At 42.3% G+C, this 27,463-nt stretch overlaps 1 protein-coding gene across 5 annotated transcripts; it reads right to left on the bottom strand.

Annotated features, from left to right (window-relative positions):
* Positions 1 to 1,019: 1,019 nt before the first annotated feature.
* Positions 1,020 to 27,463, bottom strand: micu1 (mitochondrial calcium uptake 1). Of its 5 annotated transcripts, none has more exons than XM_035606192.2 (14): positions 27,304 to 27,463; positions 24,588 to 24,757; positions 22,626 to 22,821; positions 20,505 to 20,667; positions 18,134 to 18,177; positions 15,592 to 15,603; positions 10,164 to 10,169; positions 9,248 to 9,362; positions 7,692 to 7,774; positions 6,995 to 7,195; positions 5,542 to 5,679; positions 4,305 to 4,413; positions 2,046 to 2,135; positions 1,020 to 1,896 (listed from the first exon to the last, which is right to left on the bottom strand). In XM_035606192.2, the coding sequence occupies exons 2-14, from the start codon at positions 24,749 to 24,751 to the stop codon at positions 1,733 to 1,735; spliced, it is 1,485 nt and encodes a 494-aa protein (XP_035462085.2). In that variant the 5' UTR covers positions 24,752 to 24,757; positions 27,304 to 27,463; the 3' UTR covers positions 1,020 to 1,732. The 5 variants fall into 5 exon arrangements, with proteins under 5 accessions (XP_035462085.2, XP_035462086.2, XP_035462088.2 ...); XM_035606193.2 differs by having other exon boundaries at positions 24,588 to 24,752; positions 27,304 to 27,453; XM_035606195.2 differs by lacking the exon at positions 15,592 to 15,603.

Below are 27,463 nucleotides of genomic sequence, written 5' to 3' on the forward strand. Positions count from 1 at the left end.
TATTTAATATATTACTATATTTATTAATAATCTAAAATACTAATAACTATAACATTTCTTTGGGTTTTGGCTGATATAAACATCAGATTTGGGAAATCATAATTGGAAACTCCAATATTTTCAGACATGACATTTATCAGTTACTTAACAATCAACAGATCAATGGTCAACCATGAAAATAACTTGCAGACTTGGTTATTATTAGGAACCTGTTATTGGGCAAGGCTGTTAAGCTGGTGAAGGTTTTCCATAATGACAACAACTTTAGGCTGCATGAGGTGATTCTGAATTTGTATGAATAATAATGGGTTGAGCTTTTCTTTTTAAGCTAGAAAAAAACATTTAAAACCCTGTGGATCAGCGTTTTAACAAAGCAGGAGACAGTTTTTCTTAGCTCAAGCGAGTGTTGCACAACGGTGAGAATAAAGGATGATCTGTAGAAAAATTATTTTTATGTTCCATGCGAGTGTAGTGCCACTTACAGTAAGCTCTGCAAAGAACATGGGTGAGGAACGCTGATGAGAGGCCCTTCAACCTAATCTCTTGCCTAGTTGGTCCTGAGTACCACTTCCCGTCTGTCAGTTGCAGTGAGAGCAAACGAGAGCAAGCCAGCTTGTTTCAGGCCAGTGCATCAGAGAGAGAGAGAGAGTGTGAGTGAGTGAGTGTGAGAGTGTGAGTGTGTGTGTGGCTGCAGGACAATCTTTTAATGGGCAGTAGAGGCTGGGGACTGCCCATCCTGTCCATTTCAATTAAACCAAACTGCTGACTACGCACGCACGCACGCACGCACGCACGCACGCACGCACGCACGCACGCACATTTTTCTCCTGGTTCGCACCGAAACCCATTATATAAAATCATCAATGCATTTTTGCCTAAAAATTTTACACCCCATTTGATTACTCGACAAATGACTTCAGTCTCACTAATCCTCTTCACTGTCCTTTTCACATTATCAGAGAGTGAAAATGAGAACATGGCACAAGAACAAAATTCAACTTAAAAGTCAAGCAGAGCAGTCGTTTAGAACTTAGCTTTAATCTGCTTTACATTATTTAAACATCTTTAATAGAGCATTTTCTTTTAACCGTTCATCTTATAAAGTGTTTTCGATAATTTGAAGAATACACACAGTACATTGTAGTCAGACAAGCATCTTTGATCTTTTATGGGACAAAATGACGGGTGTAAAGCTGCAGCTGGAGCCTGAGGGATGAATGAAGAGGCGCTAACAAGATTCCAGACTTCTGCTCTCTATCCCATCAAAGAAATAATCAAGGGTCTGTTGTGAGTATAGAACAGAAGGAGCTGAAGGTCAAATAAGATAGATTCCACTTCTTGTCTCGCCTTTTGCAGTAAAACATAATACATATATCAAAGTGCTGTTTTTAGCGTCACCCAGAAACTGCATTCCTCTATAGAATATGACAAAAATACACGTACAAAGTTTGCTTGCTTATATATAAAATATACAAACACCCACGATGCCTTAGACAGGCACACAGAGAGAGGCCTTTAGAGAGACACTGCGCTGTGTCAGCATGCTTCAGTCGCGGTATTGATAGCTCGAACTACATCGACATGCATTAATGATTAAAGATGCCCCTCGGAGCTGCCATCCTAATGAGTCCGTCACATTAATTGTCTATTTAAATTCTCAGGACCTGTGGAAAAAGAATGTGTGTTGATGCTTCATTCACACGGTGTCTTCCTCTTTGGCCCGCTCGTTGCCTCAGGATGTCTTGGGCATGGCAAAGTCCCAGGCAGTGTCCTGGGCACACTTCCACATGGCGCGCACCAGCCGAGTGAAGCCCATATCCTTGGGTTTCTCCAGCCCACGCATCAGCCGCTGCTTCATAATAGCTATGAACTCCTTATTGCTAAGCTCTCCGTTTCCTAAGGGAGACAGACAGGGGCAGAAGGGCAGACAGGTGATGGACACATGGAGTGAGATGATGAAATAATAGAGGGAAAAGTAGGTACAGGTAGGAGATGACCTCCATTTATTGATGATCCATTATATGATGAACCTGTCAGCTCCTTACCATCACAGTCAAACAGAGCGAACACCACGTCGCACACGTGATCCGACAACTCCACCTTGGCCACGGTGCGGGCCACCTGCTTCATGGTAACTGGGAGACACGGAGAGAGAAACACAGATCAAGAGATTTGACTATTTGTGAGTCTATATTCGCACCATCGTACGACAAAAATCACCATTTGTGTTGTTAAAGACGACGTCTGTGCCATGATTTCAGCTATAGTCGTGCAAAATGATCACTCACGGGGAAAGTTACGAGCTCATTCACATTTATGTCAGCTGGCTTGCGGTCAATTGAATGAGACATGGAGTGGTGACCCTGCAGATGGAAAGCCTGAACTCGTGCTCACAAGGCAATCGAGGTGGATTCTCTTTTAAGCAAAGTACCAAAGGTTGCCAAAGGCAGTTGGTCAGTCAGTGACGCACATTTGTGTTCATATGACTGGCCTACTGGCCTGGAGAGTTGGAAGGGATGAAGGAGTACAGAGTAAGGTGAAATGAAGACAAGGACTGGGGAGAAACAAAACTCTAATTTAATTTAAAAACAACAAACAGATGATAAAACATGGAAAAACTTCTTAATATTGAAGTTATTAACAAGAGGCAAACAAGAGGAGGAGGCAAACAAGAGGAGGAGGAGGGAAGGTAAAGAGAGATGGATGAAAAAGAGAAACTGGAGAGGGTTGGGATGAAAAGATTAATATCTGCCAAAAGCGTCCTGCAAATGGCGAGAACAAATATATTTGTAAGTATAAAGAGCCGAACCACTCTAGCAGGAATTTCATTAGTGGGATTCTTTTCTACCTCTAAGAGAGACAATGTGCGGCTCCGGATAAGACACAAATGAGAAACTGTACGCAAAAAGGAGGAAATTGGATTTGAGCAAAAGATGACAAAAAGGAAAACAATGTAAAGGAGAGCGGAGAAATAAAATCCTCCTTTAGTCTTTAAGAGTAGAAAGAAGGTGTCAGTGCCGCAGGATGGAGATAGATCACAGACGCATGCCTGGCAGCTCTCCATGAACCCACAGCAGCCTCGCGTTTTCAATATCCCTCCACAACAACACATGTACAGCTTGTTAGTATGCAGCCAAAACAATACAGACAGCTCAGGGTTAGAACCTGCAGCTGCTTCATCTGTGAACTAGAACCAATGGATATGCTGACAGAAAAACACGTGGAGATAACTTGAAGGGCTGAATCACTACACAATGGATGAAGGAAACATCGACTCATGAAAAACTGCCATAGCACATAAGCTAACAGGTCCTTGCCACTTGCACTGCTCTCGCATTAAATTGTTTTCACTGTTTGGATCTGAAAGACGAATTAATTCAGTGAAAATTATTGTGTTGAGAAGATAAAAGGAATGTGAATAATTTAAAGGATGATTTGAAACTTAATTATTCAGTTTTCTTGAATTATCCTCCACCCTTTCATTTGCTGCCACTTATCAGGCGTCGGGTTGTGGTGACACAGGCCACATCAGCTCTATCGTCATCTCGACAGCATGGTACTGTTTCTGCTTTACTGCTGACGCTGCACTGATCCATTTGTCAGTCTTCCAGTGCATCCTACCATCACTCACTCAAGACCCCAAGATACTTCAACTCATTCACTGGGGGCAGACCCTCCATCCCAACCCCAAAGGAAGGCATCCCCCGTTTTCAAGCAGAGAACCATTAGTCGAAGTCTTGGAGGTTATGACTCTCATTCTAGCCACCTCACACTCAGCTGCAGACTGTCCATGGGGGAGCTAAAGGCTGCGATCTGATGAAGACAACAAAATCACATCATCTGCAAATAATGGAAAGGAAATTCTGAGGCCCCTCAAACAAGAAACACTCCTCCACTGGGCCGTACCTTGAAATTCTGTCCTTGAAAATCATAAATGGGATTGGTGACAGGGGACAACCCTGGCAGAAGCCAACACCCACCGGAAACGTGTTTTCTTCCTGCAGTTCTAGCCTATCAGAAGTAGACTAACGGTTCGGGAAGAAAATGAGGTGTTCGTGGTCCCAGTGGGAGTGGAGGAAGAAGCAGTAGACAAACGGATGGATGGAGAAACAGATGACAAATGGGTGAGCCACGACTGGGACCATAGCCAGGCGAAAAAGAGATGTGGGAGGTGGATGTAGCTGGATGGAGAGTTAACAGCTCTGAGAGACAGAGGATGAAAGTGACAACAATGTAGTCTGAAGGGGAGTAATTAGGAGTAAGAAGGAGAATGTCAGGGGAAACGAGCAAACGAGCGGGTGTACCTTTATCTATGGAAGCTCCTGCCATGTGGTAGAAACTCAGGGCTGTGTCCACGTCATTCACGTTCTTTAGGAAAGTGAAGAAATTCTCCACCTCCTCAAATGTGATGCCCTGTAAAAGAGGGAAAAAGGTTTGTTTTTTACTGCAGCCAGGACTGTGACAAATCAGCCAAATACGGTTATGACAAGAGCTGCGACTGCACGATGTGACATTTTTCGGGGTGGTTCAGCGTGCGATACAAATGACAAGAGGAAGTAAGGCAGAAGAAATCGACACACACGGATGAACAGGGGAGCAGACGGTCTTAGACACACGTGCACACACGCATATAAACAGACGCGCATGTCACACAGCTGTCGCACCGCTGATGAGCTCATTTACAAAGAGAAGTAAGCAGCTGGTCTGAGGCAATAAATAACACTTTTCTTGTTTACACTACAGGTTACGCTAAGGCTGACAGACAGAGAGTGGGATGGAAAAAAAGAGGTTAAAGAGGGAGGCAGCGAGAGAGAGAGAGAGACTGCTTACTGCAGTGTAATTCCTTTGAGAGGCACAGCTCTGGTAGGGCTCAGCCTCATCTTTTCTTCTTCCTCATGCCTCGGAGGAACGGCAGCGTCTCTGTTATCTGTTTTCTTTTCTCTGCTAATCACTGCATTTAACCATCAAACTCGCCTCAACATAGCTCAGTCTGACATCTGCGCTGCTGTAATATGTACCAAGAAGCCACTATGTGCTTGTTGTTAACTTTATTTGTATTTTAAAGGGGGGGGGGGCTATTTTTTTTGCTGCAGCACCGCTGCAGCACCTCTGTGTATACAATGTGCTTGGGTGTAACTTCAGTCAATTGACTGATGGGGCTCATTACAGAGTAGAAAAACCAGCAGGACCCCAAAGCTCATGCTACACACTAGAGGCAGGAAAGGTATATGCATACACTGAAGTTGGCCTCAAGCCCTTTTAAAGTTTTGAATATTTTTGTGTGTCCCAGAGGAGCCGTTTGCACTGCTTAATGTGACTGTGTGCGGTGAGAAAACGGCTGGGTGGAGAAAGGGTAAAACTATTTTTTGTGTGAGAAAGTTTGAATGGAGATGTTAGTGAAAAGCCAAATAAGGAGTACTTGATTGATAGAGGAGCAAACAACGAGGAGTAAAGAGCCTGAAACAAGAGCACACCAGCACACTCAGCACCATGTATTCACCCACAAAGAAACAATCACTCCATCTCTGAAGATTTATATACCTGTGCATCCTTAAACATCTTCTTCAAGCCCTTCTGCATCTGCTTGAGTTTACGAGACTGGACGCCGCTGTAGGCCAACAACATGCCTCCGAACTGTCTCTCGCTGATTCTGCCGTCCATCGGATCGTTCCTCTCAAACTGGAGGGAGAGAGAGAGAGAGATGAAGATTGAATTCTATGCAGATGGACAACCACATGAAGAGGAGGAGCATGACATGGTGAGATGGGAAACAGTAAATACTGGTGTCAGGCTTCAGGTTGAAGCCCACGTTGAGCTGGCATCGGTGACATTAAATCTACATGTGCATTTTATTTAACCATGTTGCAGCAGTGGGCCCTGGCGGTGTCAGGTCAATCCAGTCGATTTAAATCTGAGGCAGTTTGACAGCCACGACGCTCCCGCTCGCCTTTCCCTCTGAATGTGCCGACCCCTCAATATGTTAATTTGTCGCACTTGCAAAGGGGCGGCTCATGAATAAGACAGAAGAAGCCTGGAGTGATGTTTTAAGGAGTGAGCCGTCTCTTCATGCACCCCTGGAGGATCTTAACATTTGTGAGGTGGGGTTTCTAGTTATTATGACTTTTATGTTTTTATGCTTTGGTGAAGATAACCTCCGCGTTCTCTAAATTCAGATTGTAATTTCAGCTTCACAAGGGAATTCACTAAATATTGCAAGAGGATTAATAGAAAAATTGGCTACACCTGGTTAAAATATGGCATGGGGTGAGCTGCAGTTTCAGCAGTGCAATAAGAATTGCAAATGCATAAGATGAGCCATGTTGAAACAGTGGCATGCTGATTTGTGGCATCATGATTGCACTCTCTGAACACTGTGGTATCATAATCACAAGACACTTGACAGATGCTCCATCACGAGTCCTATTCTTCTGGCTTCAGATGATGCTGCCCATTATGGTTCTGTGTAGCAGTTAGTCACTACCCATGCTAATTAAGAGAAGAACCATATGCTCAACAACATCAGCTGATCAGCTGCAGTTACTGCAGAGACGGGAGGGGGGGGTGTCTGGTGTCACTCTGAGGAGGGGGAAGATGGCTTTTATATTTCACTGTCACGAATTTGAGAGAGTGACGCTGACCGGTGCTGACATTTACATAGCACATTTGTCATTCTCAGCCCTCGTTTTCCTTTGACTCGGACATCACCTGTCACTTCCTTCTTCCTTCCCCCTTGGGCTTTGAACATTTTTTGATTTGTATGTTTGTTTACTCCGGGAGTAAGGCAGTAAGATTTACGTACACTGAAAGCTGTTAATTTAATGTGTAGTTGCTTAATAGATGCAGAGGATACAAAGATTTATGATGAGAGCAAAGCCAAAACATTCAAAATAATTCATTACATCTGTACACAACAGCACAATGAACCAGAAGATGAATATTCTCAGTACAATACTCTCTTTCTCTCTTTCACTCATTCACTTTCCTCTTTCATTACCTCTAGTTTGAGCACATCATGCTGCAGTTTCCTCTGAAACTCCAGGAAGCTGCCAATGGTGAGTTTTCCTTTCAGGTCTTGATCAAAGAAGTATGTGGTGAGGGCAGAGCTGCAGCCGGCTGTCTTCAGGGTGTTTCCTGTGGTGGAGCGGTCGCGATGTCGCATGCCCATGCTGGTCTGCGAGCGAATGATGCTCTGGACCTGAGAATGAAGAGGGTCCCGAGTCAACACGGATGAGGGTGGCCAACAATTGTGACTATTGACTTTCTGGAGAAATCCACTAAGTCTCAAAGAAATTGTTAAATTATTTCATCTGACAACTTCCCATATTAAAAAAGAGGTTTGTGGAAGATAAGCTTGATATAAAATACAGTGCAATTGACTAGGTTTCTTCTTCACATTTCAAAATGGCTGAATTCAAAATGAAGGTGAAGAAGTGTACTAGTGTATATCCATTACCCTATCAGATGCAGTGGTGCAGTTGGTGATATATCATAGACTGCAGTGCAGCACAACAAACGCAAAAGACTTGCCTTTACTGGATGTCACTTTGCATTACTGGGTCCTTTAATGCAATTACAAACATTAGAACACAGTGCAGACATTAGCACTTGCTGTTTTAACCTTGCGTCTCCTCTAATGTGTTGAATTTGTGCATGTTTGTGTGTGACAGCTGTAGGCAAGACGAGCCGCTCACCTGTTCAAACTCCTCCAGGTCCACCTCCCCATCACCGTTGAGATCAAACATCTTGAAAGCAATTTCAAAGTTTCTCTGGGGAGCTGGAAACAGGACACACACACACACACACACACACACACACAATAGCACAACACAATATGAGAAAACCTGCATTGCACTGGAGACAACAGCCGAAGAATTCAATACTGACTCAGTCATTACACATCAACTGTGCAGTGTCTTCAGACTCAATATTTCCCCCAGTGGTAAAACGTGAGACCACTTATGTACTTCAGTTTTTGATTTGGTTTTGAGCCATCAGACTGCACAAGGAATTCTACAGAATCAGCCTCACAATCAGGTCATTAATGTGAACATGAACATAATCTACAATCTTTCAGCAGAAACATATGACCCTCTGTAATATTCATAATGCTAAAAGCAATGCACATTTTGCACATCAGTAATGCATTCACATTTTAAGTTGAATAAATTACTGCATACAGATAATGTAGCTACACATATTTCCATTTCAAATATAAATTCACTAACTCACTTACTGACAAATTCATGCAGCCATTTTTACCATTATGTTGATGGTTGTTCGTAAAGTTTCTCATTATAAACACAGAAACATTTTCTTTGTTTCACCTCCCGAGTGAAGTTCCAGTTCATGTTCCCGAGTTTTTGGGCAATGATAAATCTTTGTTGTTTTGTGAGTCAGTGTGTGCACGGGCTGAATCCTACACTGTTAAATTCTTTTCAGTACTTCATATTTTACTAATACAGTAGACTATTGTAATTATGTATCGCTTAAACAGCTCAAATCCTTTAAGGGAAATATTAAGGATTTCACCTTTTCTTATCTAAAAAGTATTCAAAGTGCAGGAATGCGGTAGATATTTACAGTAGCACTATGAGGCTTAAATTAATGTGTGCGACTGTTTGGCAAAATAAGTCCTCATTTGTACTATTTTTGTGGCCATGCTAAATGGACTGAAACCTAACACACAACACCCTGCCCTGCCGGCTTAAAAAATGATTTGTCCTTGAAAACTTCCCCAGAGACTTTTCTCCATATGAACGGATTATAATAAACGGTCGGGGCTAAGCTGGATGAGAGAAGTTAACTTGCGATCGGTGGGGAAGGAGTCGGAGCTCCATTTTCATTACCATGATCTCTGACACGTTCAGAGAAGAAGCATTCATGTGAAATGCACTATTTACCACCAGTGGTAGATCCAGCTAAAACAAACTGAACCTGTGAAACAACATCTCAAAGGCAGCAGGCTTGGTGAACTCAACATTATTAACTTTGGCAGAGCTGGAGATCATACTGAATGGGCAGCCAGCTTCGTAACCTGTGGAATAACATCATATTGGAAAATGTGTTTTGAACTGATGCTGCAAGGAAGCAAAGAGAAAATAATGTGCTGAGGAAATCGTCTTGGGATTGATTTGGACTGATTATTGATCAGAGTGTAAACATTTTAAGGTTTTGGATTTGATTGGGTTGGGTCACAAGTAGCAATTTGATCTCTGGGAAGACTGTGAAGGTTCAATATTACACTTACTGGACAGCACAGTGGTCAGAAAGATGTAGTCAGAGAAGGAAATAAGGCCACATTCTCCCAGTGTGTAAAATATGCTGTCCTCATCTGCAAACTTCTCCCTCTCCTGGGCGATTTTCTGCTCATCCAGGCCAAACAAAATGAAACAAAAGAGAGGAAAAAGTAATATTAGGAACATTTCACATGATTCAGCACGAGCCGTATGGCCTCAACAGCCGCCCCAGGTGTGGCTGTGCAAGCAAGTGTGTGTGTGTGTGTGTCTGAGAGCATAGCTCAATCAGAGACACCAAAACACAGAAACCAGCGCTCGCTCGCTCGCGCTCACACACACCCACACCCACACACACACACACACACACACACACAAAATTGAACTGCTGTATTAGGGTGAGTATGTATAGACAGTCACAATAACATTCATGCAAGTGCTGCATACACATGAAGCCGTACGGGCAGGTGCGGGTGGTAGTGACAAACAGTTTGTGGTCAGTTCAGGTACAAAACACATTAGTCACCAGAGGTTGTACTCACAGAGTGAAACTGACAGAAAGAGAGGGAAACGGCACAAGAGAACACAAACACACACACACACACACACACGTCACACACTCTATTAACAATGTCTGTAACACACCAATGTATTAATCGTTGAAAACAAAGTGACTGTCTCTTTCACGTTCAAACGCACAGACATTTTTCTGTTATCATGTGTATATTCACAGCATTGCATGAAAAAGTGACCTAATCACATGCACACGACACACTCAGTGATAGAGACTCGAAAGAAAGTGTCCCGACTAGTACAACACTCCACCAAAGAGAGTGGACAGACGGACAGAGCATGCCTAAGGAATGGGGAAGGGAGGGAAGGAGGGGGGGCTGCGGGAGGTGGGGCCTCGCTGAGCCCACGTGGAGTTACCTCCGTCTGCAAGGGTTCCATTTCAGAGGAGGAGGAAGGAGGAGAGAAAAAACGGTTAGAGAACAGCATGGCCTCTGCTGTCTTGAGCAGGGCCTTGAACGACAAACACAGATTGGCATTCAAATTGTCGCACACAGCACATAAACACAGAGACAACATCTTGTTGACAACAAGATAATTGGGGGGATACCACTCAAATTAAGAATGCAATTATGTCTCTCCATCTCTGAAGTCTATAATTAGGCAGATGAGCACCAATGCCGGCCAAAATTAGAGAGAATAAATCAAAGACTGTGATTTGCCCGAAATACAAAATGATACTGCTCCACTAACAAGGCTGTTATTACAATAATTTAAACATATTCTATGTCTTTTTCCATCTTTCCCTTATATTGTGACCGGAGCTGTATTGCAAATGAAAGCCTGTCGCCAGATTCTTTTGAAATGGAAATAAAGTAATAGCGAAAAACATATCTGAATGTCCCCCTAAAATAGCAGAACATGAGCAAATCCTTTTAAATTCTTTCCCCATGAACCGACTCCATCCTCATGCGATACAGATTGTATAACGGCCACTAAAGACAAGTGGTATACGATTATAAAATGTACCACCATCCCCAATCGAGTCTATCTTCACTGCAAATATAGAAAATTCTAGCTTTTACTGTCACATTTGCTATTGATGGTATTTACAGTATAAACAGAGAAGGGAGTGGGAGGGGGGAGTGAGAGGGAGAGAAAAAAAGTTATTTTTGGAGCAATGAGAGAAAAAGACAGATAGAGGAAAGACAAATACAACTTTTGGTGCCATAAGAGTTGAAGGCTTGTGTGTGTGTTTGCTTGGGTATAAGTGTAAGAGAATACTAGAAATGGACATATACAGTATATTCATATAGGGAGAAGAAAAGAGCCGAATGAGAATGTGAGAATAAAAGAGGTTGGTATTTGCCTCTGGGTCTGAGGTTAGCCCCGAGTCCTACTGCGAACCCACAAAACACAAAAGATCCACACAACCTCAGAGTGAATTTCAGCGGGCAAGCGCGTATTCACTGCCACAATGAGAGCTACACAGCTGTCCACTTCAATACACTGGGCCTCAGTATCATGATTAGAACAGAGGCACTGAGCACGTTAGGCATAATAACTCCCAATTTTTTCCAGTGTCCTGACTGAGTCAAGGACAAAAACACCCCCGCAGAAGAGCCAAAATGATAATTCAAGGAAAATATAAATGCAGAGACCAAAAGATTGGAACCATAGAGCACATTCAGCTGATTAAAAGAAGAGATTTCATAGAGTGTGTGAACATAATAACTAATAAACACAGAGATTGTTTATTGCACTGATGATGCAGACACTGAAATGTGCTGTGAGTTTCAGCAAAGCCTTTCACATTTTCCAAAGGAGCTTGTTGGGGTTATAGCTGCTACTTAAATCCCGTCTCATCTTCCCCTTCATTCTCCTTCTTTCTGTCACTAGCTTTAGCTTCCAACTTAAGACATGTAATGTTGGGCGCTCCAGCAACAAGCCATTAAAGAGTTGTATTTACAAGAGTTTAGTGGAAAAGGCCTACATAACCTCTGTCAGTGTGTATGTGAGCCTGACTTCTTTTCAAACTCCTGCCCTGAGCCCATTCATTTGATCATATGTGGATTCATGTGTCAGCAACGTTATGGCCGAGTCCGTGGGATGTGTCCAGATGACAGCCCGAACCACCCAACCAGCCTGTGAGCTGAGGCAGAAACACCGTGCTGACAGAGCTGCTGGCTGCACGGCGCTAGCGGCAGGGCAGTCAAATGTTCCGCTGTCATATACACACACAGATGGGGTTAAGGGTTTGGTCGGGGCTAATCTCTCAAGTGCACCAGGCTACAGAGCAGCCCGATACCCGCCCAAGCTTTTACAGTCCAACAAGTTAAAGCACAGCCAGGAGCATGATCGCAAAAGGGCTACATCGGGCTGCTCATTTCACATGAGAGGCTAAGAAACACTTTCTAAGCACACCACTGGAAAGTGAACTTGGACTGCATAACAGTTCTTCAGGAATCTCACATTTCATTGTTAAATCCAAAATGAAGTTTAAATGCTTAGCCTCAATCATCATTGAATACAGAAAACTCTACATATCATTCGATCTTTTATGAATTATCTCAATTTGTTAGCTTCCTTTTACTGCCAAACAAACATGAGCTTTAAATGATCATAGTGTTCTGGCAGAGCATTTCTGAAAACTGTTGAAGCGAACGTGACTCAGATGAGACATAATTCGACAGAGTTTCCTGCTGTCTTCTAACATGAAGTTCACTCCTTTCATTTACAGTGGTCCACTAGCACCACAGCTGATGACAGCTTAGACATGGCCCTCATCTAATACCACTGTCCTGGCTGCAGTGCTTTGTTATTGATTAGACCCTGTCCAACACTGCAGCTGCAGACACCCCGATAACAGGACAGAGGGGGGGAAAGGGAAGTGGATGATGAAAGACCGAGATATAAGCCACATAGTTTGTGTTCAAGCTTTAAAATAACCATTGCACTACAGACACAATGACTTTTCTAGGACATTGTCATGAGTCTGCTGTCTCATGCTGCACAGTCTCCCCAGAGCGCCACCACAAAGAGATGAATTTATAGTCTGAGATCTGCCACTAAAAAAATAATAAGCTCAGGATGCAAAGTAAGGATATCTGTTCCCATTCTCTTTGTCTATGCATCGATGTTTGTGTAGCGAGTGTGCTTAAATGATGGCGGATCCCAAGCGACCTTTCAACTCTTGTACAGGTGAGTCTCAGTAGATCTCGGTGCACTGAAGCATTGCACCAGTGGGGATAAACAGTTTTTTGGTTGTTTTTTAAGAAAAGCAAGCGATGTGTGTGTGTGTTTGTGCGTCTGTGTGTGTGTGTATGGGGGGGAATCAGTGGCTTTATGTCCTTTGTGCTGCTTTGTGTGATGTGGTTGCTCCTGGGTTACTGTCACTTTGACAGGTACAATAAAAGACGCGAGCGTCAAAGGAAAAGGGAATTCAGAATGGCCTGCTTGAGGGTAAAATCAACCTGGGTCTGAGCCTGGCATCCCTGAATGGTGGCTGAAAGTTCTCTCAGTGTGTTAGTGAACTTGTCCTGTACTGTGACACAGTTAGGGCACAGTCTCCGAACAGGCCTCAAATAAAACCCACACACGTTACATGATTCTATACTAGGTACTCAGCCCTCAACACTACAGTCTGTAGGTGGGCGGACAGGTGTGTGGGTGACGAGAACATTAATGTATTAGCTTTCCACCTCTAGTCCCAGGGGTAACTGCAAAGCAGGTGTACTGTTAATAACTCAGAATTATTCTGAGAGCACAATCAGAAGACGTGATGTGGAACGCTCAATAAACACATTTCTGTCGCTGAGGAATGGCAGCTGTCTCATAAGAGGAGAGGGGGGTCCAAATTAGCTGACCATCATTTGTACAGACAACCCAACCTCTTTTAGATTCAAGAAGGGGAGAGAGGGAGCGAAAGGAGAGAAGGATTTGGTGTTCAAGTGTTTGTGTGTTCATGTGAGTGTTTGCTCATAGACACCAAAATAGACAGAGGAGGCAAAGAAATCATGTAAGAGCTGAAGACAGTGTGAAAAGACAGAGATAAAGCGCCGTGACAGTCCAGACAGCGGCCCCCGAGAGCTTCCTGTGAAATCAGAAAGAGTGAACATGACAACAGTTGGTGTAACAAGGGGCTTGTTTCCACTGAAGCAGCCCCCGCCTCGCTCCCTTAGAGTCGCAGGTGTCCGCTCCCAGTTGTAGCAGGTCACGTGGGAGTCGCTGTGGCTTTACATAACGAGAGGGCCACAGCATGTAGGAACAGTTTTGATGCATTCTTGATGTACAGGTCAAAGTGCTGCGTTCAATGACGCTAAACCATGCTCTACAGAAATCATGCAGCATTGACATCCGAACAATCCAGAGGATGGATTTGTGAAGGCTTTCAAGCACATCAATACAGCCTCGATGTTAGCTAGGAGAGCCATGTCCTGGGTCCAAAACCACCCTGTGATGCCACCATGCGCAGCGAGGGGCCCCACCACCAACTACTTTCTCTGTGAGACACAGACGATAGAGCAGTGCATGCTGGGGAAAAGGCTTAGAGTGCCAAAGCAAGTGGAAAGCTAGAGGTGAAATTTCTTAGAGGGTATGACACGGATGAGGAGAAAAGGTTTGTTCATAAAGCAAGACAGAGGGAGTGCAGGGGAACAGCACTGCTAGGATTTGGTATTGACTAATACAAGTTCCTTTCAAATGACTCATTTTAACTGCTCTTTGCATCAGAGCCTTGCAAGACTTAACATTCATTTTCAAATTTTTTCCACCAAAAATGCAAGTGAGCTTTTACTGATTAATATGTGCATTAGCGTTGCTGCAGTGTTTAATAATCCCTCTGCAAGTAAAGTGTACAGTCATCGCTGTTAATAATTCAACAGAGAAGGATTGGCATGCAGCTGCCTCCAACAAGCTATACAAAGGGCACCGGGGAAGTGTCCAACCCATTGTTTGGTAACAATATAGAGTTTGCGTTTGCATGTTTGTGCACTCACATGGGGTGAATGTAAACGTTAGTTTCTGACACTCCCTGTCATTATATTGTGAACAGGTTGTAACCTGCCCTTTGCTGCGCTTGACTTATCTTAACATCATCTTGACTGACAGAGGCCTTCAGACCAACTTAAATTTCAAATTTGGTTTGGTAGATAAAGATTATAAGACAAGGAGACTTTATCTACACTCAGCAACATGAATGTGAATATCACAACATTTTATTCACAAAAGGTTTCTCCGCCGCAATCTGGTGAAACATTTTTGAGCAAAGCTGGAAAATAGGAGAAAGCTAATTCTGAAATGAAAAGGCTCAGACATATTTACATGAGTTTAGGTGGTATCAGATTTTGAGACCCCAACACTTGTAAGTGATATAAGAGATTCAAGTACTCTGGTATATGCAATAAACATTATGTCATGATGTAATCTCCTTATTAAATTATACAACGCAGTGATGGGGATTTGTTCTACTTCCACCCTGATAAAGCTTGACTACCTTCTTCTGGCTGTGTTCAATGCCTACAGCAAGTATCCGTAGTAAGAGAAAAGCTGGATGTGTATTCCAATCCACCATGGCCTTCACCATAACTGAGGCTGTGTCTCCAATTTCAAACTTGCTTGAGTTGAGATGTGGTAAATACAGAAAAACTACTTCCTTGGCTGTTCCCCTGGACTGACAACAGAATAGCTATACCATCCATAATACTACAGAAGAGTGAGTTATAGAAAGAAAGTTGAAAAACAACAGAGAGACGGAAGAAGTATAAAGGAGAGGGAGAAAGTGGGTCGTGACTACGAAGTGCAGTTTTTCATTCAGGTGCATACATGCTGCTCAGAACACACCCCATACCTGCCAGAAGTCCTGCAGAGAGGGAGGGGCAGAACAGGGGGAGGAGATGGGGAATGAGGGAGGGAGACAGAAGAGGAGGAGAAGAGGGGGAGATGAGGAAGATCGGGGAATTTGTGGGTAAAGAATTGGGGATCAGTAGGTGGAATGATTGGGAGAGGAGGAAAAAGTGGGGGATTTTGGGAGGCGGGGAGTTGGCGATGATGATTATTCACGAGGAGGGGGAGAGAGAGAAAATGGAGGGATTACTTGTTATGTGAATGAGAGAGAATGGCTGATACATGAAAAATTAATGAACAGTTAACAATGGCAAGGTCAGGTCACGTCAACATAAGATTATGGCAGCTGAAAGCCCGCCCACGTGATCATGGTGGGAGGAGAAATCACATGGAGTGAATTAACAACAGAGAAAAGATGCAGTCAAACAACTGGTTGAGCAAACAAAGTGATCCCATTTAAAGCCTCCTTAAATATCTGTGTTCCCATGGAAACGAAAATAAAAATAAAACCAACAGCTTGAGTTAATATGAACAACCGTTGTTAAACAACAGCATGTAGTGTTTGCCTACATACAGACTGAACCTGGAACAAATTAGTGTGAGCAGGAGAGGGCGGGGAGGTGGATATTGTGAGAGGTTTATAACATGTACACTATTGTCTTCCACTCAACTACGGCCAAACAGTAGGCATGTGACAAATCCCTCAGTTTGGCTTGCTATTTTTAAATTTAAAATAATGACAAATGAGACATAGAGGTCTTTTAAGAGAGCTCTCTTGTTACCCCTCACACGATTCTGTGCTCCTTTCTGCAGTCAACCTTAGCCTCCATCACAGTTTACCCTGAGCTAAAACACTCCCCTTGTACTTCACCACACCCTCCATCAACTTCATGATTTACACACTACAGAGATTGCGCCACTCTACTTGCTACAGCCATTTCATCTAGGTCTGATTCATTGCATTTTTTAGTTTCATGTGAACTGGATTACATGGCTTCTTGGCAGGAAACCAGAATGGTTCATTCCTCCAAATAGCTGGAGGTGCCCATTAGGCCAATGAAGAGCAGGCACGTGTCTCTGGGCAAAGAGGGGGTTTGGATGAAGCCTGTGAGGGAGGGGAGCTCTCGGGCTGCTCTGACCATGGCAGGGAAATCTCAGGGGACAACCAAAGCTAAACACAGTATCAGAGAACCATGTGTCCAGGGATTTGCCTGGCAACTAAAAGAAACACGAGGCCCAAAGATAGGAGCAACATTTACATAAGCACACAAGGGCCATAAATATACAGAGCTCCATTTCCATTTGAGTCCACCACAGATTTGATCAAGAACTTTTAGAGCTCTGCCAATATTTAGAAATCAAGATATTTTGATTATTGGCTCTAGTTGATCACTTTAACCGTAGAGTAATTGACTAGAGGAACTAACAGTAAAGCAGGAGCTAAAGCAAAGACATAAAACAAAGAAAAACATATTAAAGAGGATATAGTCCATGAAAATCATTATATTATTTGATTTTGATTTTGATTTTTTGGTGCCTGCAGTGGAAGTCTTTCAGTGTGACACCCGCTTACACACATTTCCAGATAAAAAGAAAGTAAAATAAACAGAAAGAAGAAAACTTTCTCATAGCTGGTTTTCTAAGTGTATGATTTGCATTTTTCCTCTATTAATGTATTTAGTTTTTGCTGTATCTCCTTTGCCCCTGATTAGTATTTATTTATTTCTGTGACATTGAGTTATCACCTCAATTTACACATTGTTTCTTTTTAATTCATCCACTTTCTTAAATCTCACTTCAGCCAGGGACATGGCTGAATCAATGTGGCAGTTTATTGATTTATATTGTATGTAGAAGGATTTCATGATGCTATTTTGTAGTATTATAACATTTATGGGAATTGAGGTTCATTTAAACTTGAACATATGCTTCATACTATTTTCTGAACAATTTTAGTGAATTTAAACAGAAGTGACACACTATTTACCAATGTGTTAAGAAGCAATGACTTAGAAGTCAGTCATCTTTGAGTTGAGACGTTTTTTCTTTGGAGATAATATCTGAATTTTATTTTCACTCAATTTCATTAACAATACTTTCCAAAACCTCAGTTATAATTCCTAATTCCATCCTGGGTTTGCATATTTAAAATCCAAGGAAAATCCCAGGGAAGACATGGCACTGTTTTTAAAATTTTACATTTTAGGTGTTAAATTCAAATCTATTACATCATGGTAGTGACAGAAGTCCCACACACCACGATGTGTAATTGGGATAATTGTGTTTTTTGTATATTTGACAAATAGATTCTTCAGCCATAATTGACATTCCCCATTCTGGGCTATGAACCCCTGTGGTGGACTTAAAAGTTGTTCAGTGGGAAATGAAACAACGGGGGAAAAAGGGAACTGGGGATGTTTCTGTGGAAATGCGATACCTATTTTACTTTGGGATTAAGCATTTCTAAATCATAAAAACTCCCTACTGCTCCACGATTGATAAATTGACCTTTTGTCCTCTTTACCACCACGACGCCCACTTCTTACCTTCCCATCATATCGCTTCACGATGAACTGATCGAGGCCTAGACCTGAAAAAGAGAGAGAGAATAAACAGAGACAAATATAACAAATGAGATGAGAGGCAGACTAGTTGACCTGAATATTAACGCTCAAGATGAAGCAGAGCAAATGTATTAAGTTGTTGTCATTACTGAACCTCTAGTAATCACGTACTGTGCTAGAGATTATCAATAGTCATGAACATCCCATTCTCATTTTGATGGATAATATTTACAATCAAAAGCATATTCAGCTTTGACTTCATTAATCATCAGTTATTAGTTTACTTCTTCACAGTCTTACTGTGGGTTTATTTCTGTGTCATGTCTTTCTATGCAAATGTCATGGATTCATTTTCTAAGCTATATACAATTTGCTTCCTGCTAGGAAGATATGAAATGTGATTTCCCCCACATTTCACTAAACGTAATAAAATAAATTTGAATCAAAAAGACAATCATACCTCAAAACTAATGTAAATAAACCGTATTGAGGTGATTATTTTCTAAACTACTGTGAGACACAGCAGTTGTCATCTGTGAAATGGATCTATACTTAAATCCACATGTAGTATTTCAGCGACAGAGGGATATAATCCGAGAGTCATAAAGACTAACTAAAGGCTTGATGGTTAATTACAGTTGGAGTATAATCTCATTAAAATGAATGCTAATAAACTGAATATCATTATTTGTTTTTTTAATTGGCTTCATCAACAATACAGTAAAACGAATCACACCCAAGACCTCTGCAAACAGCTACCAGCTTCCTCTTTAACTACAATGATCTGAGATTCCCAATGTAGGTTCTGGAATGCTGGGCTGAAACCCACATCTCTATATCGAATATTGTGCCAATAAGGTCTGTCCTCTTTCAAAGGTTGTTTCATTTGAAAAAGGCAGCCTTCTTTTGCCCAGATATGAAAGGCCACAGCTGCTCTATCCCCGGCATCCCTCACTGTTCTGCACTGTGTTTTGAGAAGGGCTACATCCTTGTCATAAAATTTACATTTCAGCTTAACAACAGTGCATAAGAACCACCTGAAAGCACCATGAATATTGTTCCCTGTGAGGCTGGACGTTTTCGGGATGCTTTGTGTAGGTTATCTCTGTATCTCCAAATCCGTTCCAAAAAGACAATTCCAAAATAAAACTCTTAAGTTATTTATCAGGGCTGTGGGTTATTCCTACCTATCGGCGAGAAAATCTGCTGAGCATTTAAGCAACAAACGCAACTGAGTCCATTACTGTTTAAACTTGAACAGGGAGTCTGTTGAGTTAACTTCACCTGGGTTGGGGGTATTTAAAAGAGGGTGGAATGGCTGCATGTTAAGTAAACTATAGTCTCTCTTGGCTTTTTCATCTGCTTTACTGTACCTTCTCTTATCAAACAGAGCTCAGATCATCATTACTTTAATTCCAGTTTGGCAGGGCAAAAGACAGGATAAAGAAATGAAGAGCTGGGGACTCGTGAAGTGGGCAAGAAAGGTGCTGGGTCTTAGAATGGAAGGTCAATGGGGGCCAAGTCTTGATCATGGTTAACAGATGGAAGTGCTGAGGTGAGCGGGAAAAGCAGCGCAGATGTGACAGGCTGAGCTAAGTCCTTATTAAGTGCTAACTGCTGTCTCAACTGTGAATCCTCCGGATGAGACGGTTCTTACACAGGGAACATTCAACAACAGAGGCAAATATTCTCACAGATAATAAAAAGTCAACTAAATCTAACCTGATTTTGGTGTTGAATAACAACATAATGACAGATAGGAATTGGACTGGAATTGAAACATGTGTATGCAAACTTAAGCTCCCTGCCATGCCAATGTTCTCATGCCTGAAGATCAAATATCTCTCACTGGTTTCATGTGTGACGCCAGAGGTCTGCTCCGTTTTGAAGCCGTTAATTGATGCACCAACTGCTGTGTCGTGATTCCCTCAACTCTGTGTGATTGGACCGCCAGCCACCCCCCCCCAACCCGTTCCTTCACATTCGTGAACAGAGTCAGTTGGATGGTTATACCCCCAACTATATTTAGTCCCAGTCTGCGATGTGTGTGATAACTGCGCAAGTGGGCTGTGCAGGGGCAATGCTTCACCAGCAGAGTGATATGATCTCAGTCAGCACCTATGACTGGCGACATCTCACCCTGGACAGTGATGATCTGCATGCATGTACTATGACAAGGTATCTCCTGGGTGCATCTGGGCCCAAAATCAGCTAAAACGTTTACTTGATTCTCAAGGATTTCAGGAAAAAGGAGTGAAACTGATAGAAAACTATAGGACCATGCAAGTGGATGTTAAGAAATCACAGATGAAGACAAAGACAAAGGTACTCGAAGGAAAGAGGAGAAACTGACTCTCAGGCTGCTTCTCATTAGGTGTGATGGAGCGTATGAAGTCCTGGGGCGTCATGTAAACCTCAGCGTCTCCATGCTCGCCAATGACCTTCAGCGTGGCAAAGTAGCGGAAAATCTTGTCTGGGGTCGAGTAGGCCCTTATCCGGTTCTCATACTCCATCACCTGCCAACCAGACAGGAACATATCACACATCAGGATGAGTATATCTCTAATATACACATTTGATCCACAGAATGGTCAAATATTTGGACTACGCTCTACCTACAGAACAAAATCAAAGAAAAGGTATTATTTCAATTCTGTGAGCAGTAAGGTAAATCATCGGAGTGAGAGTTAAGAGAGTGCAGAGGAAGTAAAAGAGTGACCAGAATAAAGAAGAAGGTGGCAGCAGGAACACAAGTAGTCAGCCCCGATGGAGAGTTCAACTACTCAACTACCACATAATCAAGAGGAAATATAGTAGGGTCAGTTTGACTGATAACATTGTTAACATGAAGGAAGAGAGAGTTATCACAGGTACACAGCTGTGTCTAGTGGCTACATCCATAAAAGGGATGTGTTTATTCAAAACTTTTTTTTGAATAAAGCAAAACCTTGCTAAGCAAACCTTTTGCAATGTTTACGTCTGGCATTGACACTACTCTGGATTTTTTTTCAGCCACTAATACTGAGACAACTTTTTGGGAAATGCAAAAAAGCTAATTTATTCAGCGTAGTTACACATGAGTCACATCAATGTTTGTTTTAAAACTGCCAACCCCCCTTTATAATAAAGTTTCAAACAGATGTAGCATAACGGGAGGGATGTCTGTTTGAGAGTCGCACTCAGCCCCAGTCTGCACAGGTGGTTATTTCATGTGACATTGAAGGATTGTGTTCCCCTTAACAAACTCCCTGTGGAATAGTCAAACTAATTTTATAGCTTTAACTTTTTGATGCTGGTATCCACTTCAATTTTTAACTGAAATAACGAGAGAAACATACACAGACTTTGATCAAACTAGATTGTATTCTTGAGTCTGTAACTATGATTAAGTGCTTCAGTGTTGGTTCCTTCACTTTAGCAGATCATTTGGTCTGAAGGGAAATCACCTCAAGTGTGTCCCACTGAAGAAGCAATATCAGTGTATGGACAAGAAGTTACAGGACAGTCATGTGGAAATGTGTAGAGCATGAGTGATGGAAAGCCCAGGACACGCTGTCATCTCTCTCTAGCCCTCATCTCCTCAGATTTACAGGCTACTGAACTCAGCATCACCCACACTGATGGAGACTCAAGTTCATTCTTTTGACCTTTCAGCCTTTCATGCTCGCTCTTTCCATTACAAAAATTGCAATTTGCACAACGGTGTGTGCGCGTAGGGGTGCCCACTTAACGTCACACCGGTTATTTATTCATCTGACACAACGGTGGTAAATCAGTTCAAAAGTAAGAAAGGAAAAGCATTGAATTTTAAAACAGTGAAAATTCCCTCTTGCTGCATTGGAGATTATTATATTCTGAATGTTTCTACCACAAAAACACATAGAAAAACAAAAACAAAAAAAAATATATTCTAAAGGCAAGCTGATGTTTAATTCTTCCTTCCCACCACACATACTGTTGACGTCTATCAACACTCTCAGTCTGAAGCAGACATGCACATGTATGAACACAGAATTTACATCTGACAATGTGCTTCATCAAGCTCTTTCTTTGACATAGTGAGTGTGGCTGCTGCAGACGCAAGAGTGATTTCACAATTTATCCATGTGTTTGAAAAAAGAAAATAAGAAAAAAGGGAACCAATGTTAAACGCCATTCTTCTTTGTCCAACAACAATAAGCAGAGTTACAAGCCATGTTGTTACAAACTTGGCAAGCCTTTGTTTCCTCTGCTTGCCCTCTGTCATCTGCCACCTAATTAAAGCAATAAAACCTTATGGGTGGTACATTTCTGTTATTTATGATAAGAGAAATGCACGCTGATTACACTTGTGTGTCTCCATGAAATATTCTGTCAAAATATACGTGGCGTGTGCATATTCAGCATTGATTAGGAGGGCGTTAAAATACTGTTCTCGATGTGAATTAAGTAGGGGAGTGTCTAAATGGCTGGGTGTTTACTGTTTATTGATTACCTTGCGGTCACGGAATCCAGAGCGTGGCTTCTTTTTTTTCCCCTCTCCCCCTTCATCCGTCACTTCCTTATCTCCAATGCTCGCCTCCACCGATTTCTCTGACTCCGTCTCAGAGTCTGTATCCCTCATAAAATCAGCATCCTCTCCTCCTGGTTGTTCAGAGTGTTGAACGGAAGGTCCGGCTTCTGCATGTGCCCTTTTTTTTTTTGAAATGAAAGAGATTAAGCAAAGATTAATACCCTAGGAAGAGTTCAATATTGACTGTCAAGAGAGTTGAATATGGCTTTGTGTCTTTGTGTTTTGCTGTGTAACAAGTAGAACAGGGGGAGTATGTAGCCATGTTTTTTATGTATGTGTGCTGTGGCTATGATGCTAAGCAGAGATAAAACAGAGCGAGGAGGAATGAGAGAGATTATGTACTGCACTCTGTTTTGCTTGTCTGTGCAATACGCAGAGGTTTAACATGATATACTCCCACTTGACAATTTTTCTGGACAAATTCAAAATTGGAATAATAATAATGAATAGCTAGGTCTGTCAGGAGCAGGCTGACTAATTCAGTTTAATGAGAAACAAAGAGAATGAAGCCTGGGGTGAAGTCCTGGGAACAGTCTCGTCCCATCAGTCTCAGATGCCCTGAGGAACCATCCATCACTCTGCCTACTGCAGCACAGTCACTGTGTCCCTATAGAGCTCTCACGTCAACACCCTCATCACCACTTTGCCTTAACTAAACACCAGCCTCCTTAGTAATGGCTAGTCATAAAAACATTGTGATACCCCTGGGGTGGTGGCTTGGAATGTCAACAGAAATACAGGTAAGCCACTTCATAGGATGGCTTCACCAACAATTGCATAATGCCCGGGAATCAAAATCTGACGTGCTCAAGAGTTGATCTACTGTTGAATAATGCACTGCAAACGTAATGCGATTTAAGGTCTGTAAATGTAATGGTGAACACACCATATAGACAAGTCTGCAAGTCATGGTGTAAGACAAGGTGATGTACTCCAAAGAGCAGTGTGTTGTACAAGGAGAATATAATTGATATAATATATTTGAACTAGAAAAATGAAACTCAAAAGCAATGTGAGAAATTAAAACTTTCATATGGCACCATTGCAGCCAACACCATATTTGGGGTTTAGAGAAGTAGTTTATATGAAAATCTGAAAAGTACACTAGCAAGTCAGTGGCAATCAAAGACAAAGTTTTCGATGAATTACCTCAGCTGAAGTTGTCACATCACAGTTTCAAGATGAAACTGAAATATTTTAACTATTCTCAAAATAGAAATGTCTAAGGTAGTATCATTTTAACATTCATTTTGCCCCACAGCACGCAGGAACACAGACACAATGACCTATCATTGACCGTGAGAAATCTTACCACGTCGGTGGGCTGGTGGATCGTCAAAAATCCATTTAGCTTTTATGGGCCCCGGCAGACAAGCAGAACTCGGCATAACCTCAGTAGCTTTCACTTAAGATGTACATGTTCCTGTGACAGGCATACAGTTCTGAGCAGACAGGCAGACTTCAGCATTGTACCTGCCCTCACAATGTGCCTGTCATTTGGGTGTGTATGAGAACGCCGACAGGGGCATGTTCACTGGGCAATCACAATAGTTACCCCCTCACTTAAACTTCATCTTGACTGAGATCGTTTAATGAATGAGTGTGGATGTATCCTCACACACCAATAACAACTGTGCACATTAGGAGCGGTGTCTTCTCCAAGGACACTTCAACATAAGGACAGGAGAAGCCAGGGATTGAACCACCAACCCACCCCTCAAAATTGTTAGTGTTTTGTTATGGCGGCAAACCAGCTTGTCACGAAGCCAAATGAATAATGAATAAAGTATGTCTGAATTTGATTTAAGTATCACAAATTCATGCAGTATTATTTTCAAGATAGTACATTGAAGTGCAAAGGTGTAGTCCTGTTCTGATACCTACCTTGTCCAGAGGAGCCCAGCACTGGCAGAGACACCAGTTACCCCAGCCAGGGCTGCCAGCATCAGCCTCCTCTGTCCAGACCCTCGTGCTGCGCCACTGTGGTAGCGCCGGGACAACTGCGCGAGCCCCACCGAAACTGCGGACAATGCCCGCAAGCGGAACATTCTGCACTGAGAAAAGAGTAAAGATATGGTGAAACTTAGAAATGACATCCTATGAAATTAACAGATGCTCCTGACTGACCAATGACCATGTTGTATTAGCCTCATACTTTGTTGACTTCTTGTTATACAATGACATTGTATAACAAGAAATGTCTGATATATGGAGGCTTTAAAGGGCTGTGGCCCTAATAAACAAGTGTAACTTAAAAGGCCATTACTTCTGGACGACTCATGCTCATGCTTGAAATGTGGTTTGTTCTACACTATTAGATGTATTTCACTTATGAATGGTTGGCCTACAGTTGCATATTTGCAACTGTAAGTTATTTTCACATTGGCTTTTCAATGTTTATGTATATTTATTTTACATTACTATATACAATACTCATGTTACAGTACTTTCTCAGCATTAGAGAGATTTGGAGAATTTGACCAAAACTAATTAATACTAATCTCAAACCTTAGAACAACAGCAGACTTGGGATCTGTCTTCATACTGCACTTTAGACAAAACTCCGCATTCGACTGTCAAAGCATTAATGACTTAAAATCCTCACACATCTCGATAAATAAACAGAAAGGAAGGGTGAAACTAATTGCCACCAGTGCAGCTAAGATCCAGAATTTCATTTTCAACCAGACTGTTGTTTAATTCATCAGCGTCACGGAAAGACGATTAACAATTAAGCGATGGTGTGCATCTGTAGCTCCTGTGTGCGCACGTTTCAAACTGTGGGGCGGAGGAGTTCACCTCACTGAGGCCAAAAGCTGACACCTGTCAATATCCTATCAATAATCCAGACACAGCTTGTCAAACTGATTCAAATGAAAGATTCAGACATTTTATGTTGAACTGGAAATAGTTGTTTGATCTCTGCCCCAACAAAACCAGGAAACAAATGCATATACACAAATGCCAGACAAGCCTTAATCATACACAAGCAGAACAGGTACAAACACCCAATGACTTGTTTACCTTGATCACTTTGCATCGGCTGCCAACTGAGTATCGCCAAATTTGATAGTTTAATAATGTCCAGCCGGGCCTTTGAAATATGTTTACTGAGTTTAAATGAATCATTTTCAAAGTGAGAGGTACCGATGATCTGTAAAATCCCCAGTTGCAGGGCCTGGAGCTTGTACAGACAATATTTTTTCGGGTGAAGAAAACAAATTTTCTTTTGCTAATAATAATAATTAAAAAGGACAAAACTGATGGATCGTTGAGTCCTCCAAAGCATAAGATAACTCCTACATCAAGTAGGAATTCATTTTAAATATGATGCTGCCCTCTTGATAGAATAAGGCATGAATCCTTATTCAGCATATGGATGTAGAAGGCTGGAACGTTCTGTCCTCAGTTAAGACTAGTGATGCATTATTATTGAATACCAGTTAACTTGGCAGTTCCAAGCTGCTACATGTTGCCGCTCCTCTGTTGCATAACGATGTTTTTTTGGCCTTCAAGCAGTAAATATAAACAGAGAGATGGGAGTTGTCAGGAGTCCCAGAAGCACAGATGAAGAAAAGTGAATACCTCCCACCCTCTGTGTCTCATCAAAACAATAGTGCCCAATTTGGAAACGCATAAACAGAGCATAGATCCCTGAGCAGGTCTGTAACTTGCTTGTGGCTTGTAGCCGGTTCCTAACACGTCGATTCATTGAATGTAAGCGACGCCTAATAACCCTCTGTTCATTATTACCAGACGTTTAAATCAGGATAAAACAAAACACACAGGACAATCAATGGGCAATAGTAGTTGAAGATTTAGCCACCTCTGCCTGCCCAACTGGAATGTCACGTTTATAAACACAAGTGCTACTTTATGTAGTGCAGGTGAACTGATCACACAGGGGTCGAGGCTCGTACAACAGTTTAGCAAAGGTGACGCGAATTAATAAACCAACGTGATTATAGTGTCCACATGCAATGTTTACCTTGCAAAATGTGAAGTTTAGTTTCAACAGAAGTTAGCTCGACAATCACCTGTCAAAGAACTCTACTCTCCCAATTTTCACCTGTATATCCAAACGTAACGTCAACAAAAGTCTCCAAGGATACCTGACATGCCCTCCTCATATGAGGTGCAGTCGTCAAAAGTAAGCATTAAACGTCATGTTGAAAATGATCGGAAATAAAAAACAAAACATGACGATCAAAACACTGTTATTGTTATGTTCGGCATGTCGACGTGGAAACGTGAACAGACAAACTTTTTTCTCATGATGCGTCGCACAATGTTTTGTTTTTAGCCCGATGACAACGGTCTGCGTTGACACGACGTCTGCAGTTATCTCCCTGCTCCCCTGTGATGACCTACGTGTCCTGCATCACTTGTTATTGTCAGTGTGACGGGCTCAACCATCGAGTCCAGCGGTTGGAAAGTGTGGTTCGTAGGGCAGCTAACGCTAGTCGGCTAGCTAGCTAGCGAGCTAACAGTGGACGTCAGGATGAGCGCCGGCAGTTAGCTCCGTGACAGCTGCGACGTGTCGGTCACACGCCGCTGGGTTAGTTAGCTGTGTTAGCGAGGAGGCGGCTCGGTTACTCACATCGGTGACAAGACAAACGCCAGTCAGTCCAAAAAAAAAGGTTGTTTTTTTTCTTCGACGCTGTAGAGTACGTCTTTTCCTCTTGAGTCCGCAGGGATGGAGCAGCAGTTCCGTGTTCACCAGCAGAGGGGGCGGGGCCACGTCTTTACCCCCCGCCCCT

This window comes from Scophthalmus maximus, chromosome 10 (genome assembly GCF_022379125.1).
Source record: "Scophthalmus maximus strain ysfricsl-2021 chromosome 10, ASM2237912v1, whole genome shotgun sequence".
Classification (NCBI taxonomy): Eukaryota; Metazoa; Chordata; class Actinopteri; order Pleuronectiformes; family Scophthalmidae; genus Scophthalmus; species Scophthalmus maximus.